Below are 9,411 nucleotides of genomic sequence, written 5' to 3' on the forward strand. Positions count from 1 at the left end.
TTTATTTCATCAGCTTACGGCGCAGAGAAACGATCGGGAAGAAGATATGGTTTGTATTACATTACAGACAAGAGATGAAACTGAAAGTTTTGTTAAGTTAATGTTAATTGTTTTGCTATTGAATTCACAAATCTAAGATAAATAAATGCAATATACAATATTTCAAAGAACTATATGTATATAGAGTATACATTGAAATCTATCCTCATCCTTCCTTTATGCATGTATGTTCCTACCTGTATGTGTGTAGTGTAATTTGTGACAAAGTGCTCTGCAGGACTTTCTCTGCAGGACACTCTGCATGTTTTCTAAGACTCTTCTTCATTGTGTCATCTACAGAAGATCGTGCTACAGCGGCTGATAGTGATTGCTCGGCTCCCCCGCGGTCTTGCTGACAGGACAGAACTGGGAGGTCAGCCAGCAATTACCTTTAGAGCTACAAGGACCGAGAGCACAACAGCTCAGTGCAAGATAATTGCTATTCCACTGACAAGATCCCTTTATTCCAATCAATTATCTAACCACCGTATATACCAATTTCATCCAGTTTTCCTTCTGGGGAAATGAATGATGATAGTAATTGATGCTAGAAATGTATAGATCTACGCTATTTACTACCGTACAGTAGAATGTACAGAGAAAACATAAATTTTCCAACACTTAAAATCACAAAGATGTGCAACTGTTGCCATCATAGCAGCGAAAGACTGTCTTCTTTTCCTTGTTTGAGTGTTTTTTATAGCTTTCACACCTCTTTATGTGAATAAGTGTGCCTTGTCAGAGCTTTTTGTGGTTGCTGTTCAAGGAATTCTTCGACAAAAAGTCCACAATAAAAGCCCCCGGGAAGGCTGAAACTGTGTGTTGACAACAGAGCTTCCAGGTTGTTAGGCGACTCGGTTTCTCAATTGTCTGCAACAAACTGTTGTGTTGTTTGTTTCCACGCAGCTTATTATGAAAAACTCAACTTTCAGCTAAGCAAACAGTATATATGGGATCATATGACGGGGCTGCTGTTAATTTATCCATCCTGTCTGCTGCATATCATTGAAGTAAGTATGATTGATTTATGTATGATGAATAAGTGTGATGTGATATTGTGCTCTTGAACTTTTCTGTGTGGCTCTCCTTCAGTCATCCAGGGAGGTTCTGGTTTCTGTTCTGAAAGACCTTAAAGACATGCAACAACAGCCAGACGGGTAATAATGCTTTCTTGTTCTACACCAGAGAATACAGAAAAGTCTAAAAATCCATTACAATCCAAATACATTCAGCCTGTTACGGTTATAAAATGTACACAAAACCATGCACATTATTTTTTACATCCCTTTTTTAGTACCTTGCTGGAAGCTGCCAAGGTTGTGTTCATGGCACATAACCCTCCAAGCAGGCTGTTCCAACAGTGGAGCTACAAGGTTTGATTTGTATCGTTGCTTGTGGTCTTTGAGGTTGCATTAATATGAGGCAAATACAGATGGCCGACAAATTAAAGTGCATTCATTAAGTTTCTCCACGCATTTATTCAGGTATACCATCTAACTTGTCACCCGTCTGTGTGTTTTCCTTATAAATTATAATCTGTATGCATGAGTATTGTTTGACTGTTTGATGTTGTTGACTGAAGGTGCTCAATGCAGATCAGGGGGCGGAGGACTCTGTGACTAAGGGACCAGATGAAGAGGAAGAGAGCACAGAGACTCTGGTTTGCACTGTCCTGTGTGCGCTGCAGAAACTGGGCGAACATCTTAAAATATCTAAGGTGTGTTTACTTTTAGAGGTTTAGAATGTCTCTGGGGATTCATAGATACATTTTCTGTTTTATAACCATAAAATAAAGGAAGTTTAAGAATAGTATTTTCTCTGAATGTACTCTAAGGCTGTTCCTGGGTCAGGGCTGGATACGTCTCCGGAGCTGATCGTCTCTCAGGAGGTTCTCAACAAACTTTTGGCTCGAGAGGAGCTCATGACTCCGCACCAACACCTCCAGATGTACAACTCACCGTTACACATCAGCATGGACTTTGGTAAGAGGCGTATGCCCACTCAGAAAGCATTCCAGCTGAGTTATCAAACATCTTATCAAACATGAATCTTAGAAAAAGATTAGTGACTTTATGATGATTGTGTTCATTTCTGCGATGTATCAAGTCATTGGGAAGAAAAAAAGCAAAAGGCCGGTAGAGCTACACAAAGTCACACTTTGCTATGTTGTATATTCTGATCGCTCAATAGGACAAGTCATGCGAAGCAGCTGCCTCACTACAGTTTAACACTTTGGACAAAAGGTCAAAGGTAAGGAATCTCATTATCAAACCTACATTATGCTTTTGTTGCCAAGCTAGTGTGTCGTCTTAAAGGTGCTCTAAGTGATGTGACACGTTTTTTAGGCTACAACATTTTTTGTCACATACAGCAAACATCTCCTCACTATCCGCTAGCTGCCTGTCCCCTGAACACACTGTAAAAAAAAATAACGCGGTCTCTGTAGACCGCCCAGGCTCAACAAACGGCAACAAAAACAAACTGGCCAACCTGCACCACCAAACATAACAAACAGTGTTCCAGCCAATAACCGACAAGAAGGAGTTGGTTGAGTCATGAACGCACATTGTGGAAGTAGCCTACGTGCTAACGCTGCTGCAGTGGTGGCTCAACTGCTATTGGCTGGAACTTGTTATGTTTGGTGGTGCAGGTTGGCCAGTTTGTTTTTGTTGGCATTTGTGGAGCCTGGGCTGTCTACAGAGACCGCATTTTTTACAGTGTGTTCAGGGGGCAGGCAGCTAGCAGATAGTGAGGAGATGTTTTTTTACAGTGTGTTCAGGGGACAGGCAGCTAGTAGATAGTGAGGAGATGTTTTTTACAGTGTGTTCAGGGGACAGGCAGCTAGTAGATAGTGAGGAGATGTTTTTTACAGTGTGTTCAGGGGGCATGCAGCTAGCAGATAGTGAGGAGATGTTTTTATTGTGGGTTCAGGGGACAGGCAGCTAGCAGATAGTGAAGTGAGGTTTTTTTACAGTGTGTTCAGGGGGCGGGCAGCTAGCAGATAGTGAGGAGATGTTTTTACAGTGTGTTCAGGGGACAGACAGCTAGCAGATAGTGAGGAGATGTTTTTACAGTGTGTTCAGGAGACCGCGCGCTAGCAGATAGTGAGGAGATGTTTTTTACAGTGTGTTCAGGGGACAGGCAGCTAGCAGATAGTGAGATGTTTTTTACAGTGTGTTCAGGGGACAGACAGCTAGCAGATAGTGAGGAGATGTTTTTTACAGTGTGTTCAGGAGACAGACAGCTAGCAGATAGTGAGGAGATGTTTTTTACAGTGTGTTCAGGGGACAGACAGCTAGCAGATAGTGAGGAGATGTTTTTACAGTGTGTTCAGGGGACAGGCAGCTAGCAGATAGTGAGGATATGTTTTTACAGTGTGTTCAGGAGACAGACAGCTAGCAGATAGTGAGATGTTTTTACAGTGTGTTCAGGGGGAGGCGCCGCTAGCAGATAGTGAGGAGATGTTTTTACAGTGTGTTCAGGGGACAGACAGCTAGCAGATAGTGAAGAGATGTTTTTACAGTGTGTTCAGGGGACAGGCAGCTAGCAGATAGTGAGGAGATGTTTTTTACAGTGTGTTCAGGGGACAGACAGCTAGCAGATAGTGAGGAGATGTTTTTTACAGTGTGTTCAGGGGACAGGCAGCTAGTAGATAGTGAGGAGATGTTTTTTACAGTGTGTTCAGGGGACAGACAGCTAGCAGATAGTGAGGAGATGTTTGCTGTATGTGACAAAAAATGTTATAGCCTAAAAAACGCGTCACATCACTTATAGCACCTTTAAGTAATGGCAATGATTATAATCAATCCAGTCCTTTTTTCCACTTGCCAAAAACGTGATTGCAGCTTCAGGCGTCTTGTTACACCTAAATGGACTGTGTTTATAAAGCGCTTTTCTAGTCTTAACAACTACTCAAAGCGCTTTTACACAGTACAGGAACCATTCACCGTTCACACACATTCATTCACTAGTGGCCGCGGCTTCCGTACAATGTGCTCAGGAGATAAACATTCACACACATTTACACACCGATGGCGCATCATCTATCAGCAATTCAGGGTTAAGTGTCTTGCCCAAGGACACTTCGACATGGGACTGCAGGGCCAGGGATTGAACCACCAACCTTCCGATTGGCCACCACTTCCCTCTGCGTGCTCCAATCTTTGCATGACACGCGACGTGTTTTGAATGGGACCAGTGTATGTTTGAGAGATTTTAGGGTTGATGTCAGGCAGGATGCTTGGTGATCACAGAGGTCTATCTGTCTGCACGCCAGGTGCATTCCAGCGCCGTCACTGTCGGACACTTGATATTGTGATTTACTTCCCCACTTCACAAATGTAATTGAATGTTTTATGCTTCCGCAGGATGTGTTTGACCTTCGCTAAAGCACCTTGGATGTGAATGAAGGCTTCCTAGCAGATAGAAATCACTGCGACAGTTTTATACCAACATTTAATAAACTGCAGCACTTCTTTTTTTTTATGTTCTTCAATATCTTTCTTTCTTTTTTTCCAAAATTATTTAATATATCAAATTTGTTTGAGTGAAATAACATTGAACACAATTTATTTAAAAAGCACAGAAAATCCAAGTAATATAAAAACATTTTTAATAGTTTCAACATTCGGATGAGGTTAATTTTATTTCTATCTTACTGTACACTGTGTTCCACTTGGTGACTGGGAGATAGCATGTCCAAGAAAAGGCATTTCCTCTTTACTCCAAACTTTAAAGAGTCCACAGTGTCACGACAGTTTGACACAAAGAACTTTTAAGTCTAAAAAGTTTCCTTGATCACTCATGTGTTCCCTTTTTATTTTGGCCCCCATTACTTGGAACTTAAACTTAAGCAACAACAAAAAAAGATGACTGGAGATGTACTTGCAATGGCTGCATGCACCACAGTGTATTCTACAAACTGTACGAGGAAAAAGCAAACCTGTACGCTTTTGTCTTGTTTGCTGTAGGATTTTCAGTGTAAAGTCACAGGAACTTTTCAAGCTATTTGAAGTCCTTAAAAAGCGCATTGATTTCCTGACATTGTTCTCTGTTCGGAGCCAGATGTGCTTTTCTTATTTGCTATATATATATAAAAAGGGTGAAACGTACTGTATCAATGGAACACAGAAGATACATGGTGAAAAAAGCAGTAAATCATGAATGTTTTAAACAAACCGTTGGCAGAGTCGATGGAGAGTTGGACTAAAAAAGGCCGAGGGCAGAACTGAATTCTTCTTCTTTTATAAAGGTCAATCTGTTTGCTTATAAAAAATAAATACAAGCACATTTATAGAGGACCAAAGATGAGACATATTTCATAGGCATGGTTAAAAAGCATGCTGCTGAGTTTCACACAGGACAATGTCGAATCAAACACCCCCTCGACTCCCCTCCCTCCCTCCCTAAACTTGGTCATAACACTCTTTTTATCAAATACCCCACCACCGTCTTCTACTTGAAACTATGTCCACAACACACACAATCCACCTTCATCACGAGCGATGAGGTGAACGTCGTCTATCACCGATACATTCCACCTATTCATGTAAAAAAAAAGGCCTTCGTATTTTAGTGCTCAAAGGTCATGCTTGCAAAAGCTGTAATACTGGAAACTGTCTCTGGAATCTCTCTCCCGACTGTCTCTGCTCGACAGGGCTATTGTTAATAAAGTTGTGTTTGACGAATACTGTATGTACAAGCCTTATTTTAAACCCTTTAGTACAAAACGAAGAGCAGCACATTGTAACACAGAAATCCAGACAAAGACAGGACAGACCATTCACCTCAGCACAGCCAAATTGCAACAATAACTTTTTTTTTATAAACTGTTTTTTGGTCAACATAACGTGTTTTGCTTCTTTTTTTTTTTTTATAATTAAAATCATAATACTGGTGATAGCATTTCATGCTGGGTTGATTTAAACTCAGCTGGATCGGTATGAACTAATCAGTATGAATTGCAGTAGAGCTGAAACGTTAAGTAGATTAAAAGGAAACTATTTGGATAATTGATTTATTCTTCTAATTGTTGAAGCAGAAACGACAGGCATGTATGTGGGCTATAGACCAGGCGATTAAAAAAATCATCAGCTGATTAATTATGAAAATAATTAAAAAGTCGCAGCCCTAAATTGTAGAAAAGATCCAAATTGTCCTGCAGTTTTTCTGCTTTTTTTTTTTGCATGTTCTAATTTTAACCTTTCATGCTTTATTGAGGAATTTTATGTACAAATGTACCGGTATGTGTTGCTGAACTGGTTCCAAACATGTAATCATAATGGCTTTAACTGACCCCACACAAAGGGACACAACGTACACTTCTTATTTTTTGGAAACACTGGAACAAATGTCTCTGTGTTTTAATCACTTTGATCTTAACGTGTAGAACTTTTGTGTCGTTGTGATATATATTTTATACCGATATGGATCTGTGTGTCTGAAATAAAGTTGAATTACGTTCTTTAATATTGATCTTGTATCTTATAGAGGACATGACCGTGTCGAGTTTTGTTTTCAGTCATGTTGTGAAAGCGAGGAGATCTGCTGTCTAACGGTCCAACTGAAAGACAGCGATGCAGCGGTTTCCTTTGCAGAGTCTCCTTTAACCTCTTGAACCCTGCTGGATCTTGGGATTGATCCATCATTACAGCTGCAGGCCGTGTGGACCAACGTTGTGCAAAACCACGGGAAAAAAAGTATCTACAATTCTAAACAACTTGCCAACATTTTCAGAAATAAAACTAGCCGCGTTGCATCGTTGGAAAACATGTAGAATGGGGCGTCCGTGTAGCTCACCTCGTAGAGCGAGCGCCCACATAAAGAGGCCTTTAGTCCACGACGCAGCAGCCGCGGGTTCAACTCCGACCTGCGGCCCTTTGCTGCATGTCGTCCCCCCTCTCTCTCCCCCTTTCAAATCTAAGCTTTCCTGGCAGAAATAAAGGCCTAAAATGCCCCAAAAAGTAACCTTTAAAAGAAAATGTACAAAATGATGCACAGGACATCTGGAATTTTCCATTAAATGTAATGTAGCATCATGTAGCTGCGATAGTGTGTTGAGCAAGCGTATACACAATAAAAGAAAATGCAATATTATATTATATTATTTTTTCTAACTGTAAAGCTAAATTCAGGGTTCAAGAGGTTATTCTTAGTCTGCAACACAAGCACTATCAGCAGTTTCTATTATAAAATCTACAAAATAGATTTAACCTTGAGCCTACAGTACGTCAGTAAAGTCTTTTACTGTACGAAGTCTACTTGATATTATTTTGTGTGAATGTGGCAATATTGTGCTAGAACCAGCAACATTATAATATTATATGTACGGTATAATGTTATAATGTTCATCGTCATTTATATTTCTCCATACAGCATATTTATATATCTATATATATATATTTAAATTTCTCCCCTGTCACTATATACACAACATGTATGTGCAGAGGCTCCAGTATTTACAAAAGTCCTGTGAATAATAATATCGCACTTTAAAGAAAGAGGACGGCAGAGCAGCACAGTGACTTTGAGGCCAAGCGTCGCGAATGTTCTCAGGACGAAATGGAAAAGTCTTTCAAATCCGGATGGGTCACAATAAAACCCACCGCAAGGCAAATATCAAACTGCTGCTGTCGTATGCAAACCTTGTTACTCCAGTTTTATTGATTTTCAAGTTTTTCTCTTAAACCTCCTGATTCCTGAAAAGGTTTCGATGCGACAGCAGGGAAATTCTGGTCCCGTGTTTGAATGCATGTTGTTGATTTTTTTTTTTTTAGATGAGATTCATGTGTAGTGGAAACAATCACAACTCTTCAGTAAAAAGTATTCAGAAATATATCTGTATAAATACTCTCATCAAAATAAACACATATACACATATCTTTGCACTTGCCTCTGGTTCACTTATATAGACTAAAAATATCAGCATCATCACACAGGGTTCCTATAAACTGCAATGGAGAGGTGGATGGAATACGACTGTCAGAAAGAAAAGTGTGCTTGTTTTTTGCAACTGAGGCTGCAGCTTTTTTTTTTTTTTTTTTTGACAAAAATAGCACCTTTGTTCCTGGGACTGTGACGGTTTTCAGTTCTTTGTTATGATATGACAGGAAGTCATTATACCTCGGGGCAGGAGGACTACTTCTTGTGCCTGCATGCTCTCGCCCAGCTGAACGACGCCTTAATGCCAGGGATGGCTCTCCAGATGTTTGGAACGCGCGGTCCCATGTGGAGCCTGAAGTGTGCCATCAGAGTAATTCGAGTTTTAGTTTCACTTGTTTAATTAGAATCATTTAAAGGGACACGCCACCGTTTGTTGAAATAGGGCTCATCACGGTCTCCCCTAGCTGTAGATAGGTGGGCCAACGCATTTTTTGTGCATGCATTGTTTTAGTCCGGTGCAACACCGGCAGCGCCGCCGCTAGTTAGCTTAGCGTAGTGAATGGAATCCTATGTTGCCGGTTAGCATGTTGTGAGTAAAAGTGAGCCAACAAAAGACAAAAAAACAACCTATTTACTTGCACTGAGACAAAAAATGCATTGGCCCACCTATCTACAGCCAGGGTAGACCGTGGTAAGCCCAATTTCAACAAACGGTGGCGTATTCCTTTAATACGCTGTTTTGGTTTCAAGCCTAGTTTCAAAACTATGTCGCTCTGCTTCCCTCTCGGAGCTCTTGTAGAGTCGTTTTCGGCTGCAGCAGGCTGCTGTTTCCAGTGAAATACTACGCTGTACATTACCTGCTCAGCAGCAAACAGCAGACAGACACCGTTGAACGCAGAGGAGCATTTAGCAGCTAAAGAGACAGACGTTTCCCTCAGGGGTCGGTCGAGCCAACGATCATCTCTAAACAAGAGACGTACCTCCGAATGAAGGAAGATGTTGCTTCGTGTCTGCTGCGTGTGTAAATTGCTAACACGTTCACCGCGTCAACTTTAAAAGGCAATACTGTGTCAGTGTTGTGTTAACAGCTTGGTTCACTTGTTTACCAGGCTCCTTATTTCGCTCCTATTCAAATTAAGTCTAAAAAGGCTCTTTTTATCATTTTACATTTTGTTATTCAAGTTTTGTCTTTCTATTCTATCATATTCCATCTCACATTTCGTTTGTTTCTTGCTTCAACATTTGCAATTTCCATTTTGTGATCACTAAAGCGCGACTGATGGTCCTGCGGAGGCTCCACGCAGAGCTTTGTGGCCTGAAGTTTATTCTTGTGCGGTGGTGTGTGCGTCGATCTCTTTAAGACAATAGCAGGGCTGAGGTGTGTGTGTGTGTGTGTGTGTGTGGTAGAGTGAGTGAGAGAGTGACGGGGATTATCTTCGGAGCGAGCAGCGACTCTAGAGTCCTAGTGAGAGAAACAAAGTGTCTCTCCTG

General features: G+C 40.9%; 1 protein-coding gene across 2 annotated transcripts in view; it reads left to right on the forward strand.

Moving 5' to 3' along the window:
• LOC120551157 (testis-expressed protein 47) overlaps positions 1-6,507 on the forward strand; it is a 50,577-nt gene extending 44,070 nt beyond the window's left edge. Inside the window, exons 2-9 of one of the 2 annotated variants that reach the window (XM_039788360.1) lie at positions 340-526; positions 946-1,049; positions 1,132-1,196; positions 1,334-1,412; positions 1,622-1,756; positions 1,874-2,021; positions 2,230-2,289; positions 4,407-6,507. In XM_039788360.1, coding sequence (XP_039644294.1) covers positions 340-526; positions 946-1,049; positions 1,132-1,196; positions 1,334-1,412; positions 1,622-1,756; positions 1,874-2,021; positions 2,230-2,267 — 756 coding nt within the window. In that variant the 3' untranslated portion in view covers positions 2,268-2,289; positions 4,407-6,507. The remainder of the gene's footprint in view (positions 1-339; positions 527-945; positions 1,050-1,131; positions 1,197-1,333; positions 1,413-1,621; positions 1,757-1,873; positions 2,022-2,229; positions 2,290-4,406) is intronic. The other variant, XM_039788359.1, reaches the window with a different exon arrangement.
• Positions 6,508-9,411: the final 2,904 nt, after the last annotated feature.

The sequence above is a fragment of the Perca fluviatilis genome, chromosome 21 (assembly GCF_010015445.1).
Source record: "Perca fluviatilis chromosome 21, GENO_Pfluv_1.0, whole genome shotgun sequence".
In the NCBI taxonomy this organism is placed as follows: domain Eukaryota; kingdom Metazoa; phylum Chordata; class Actinopteri; order Perciformes; family Percidae; genus Perca; species Perca fluviatilis.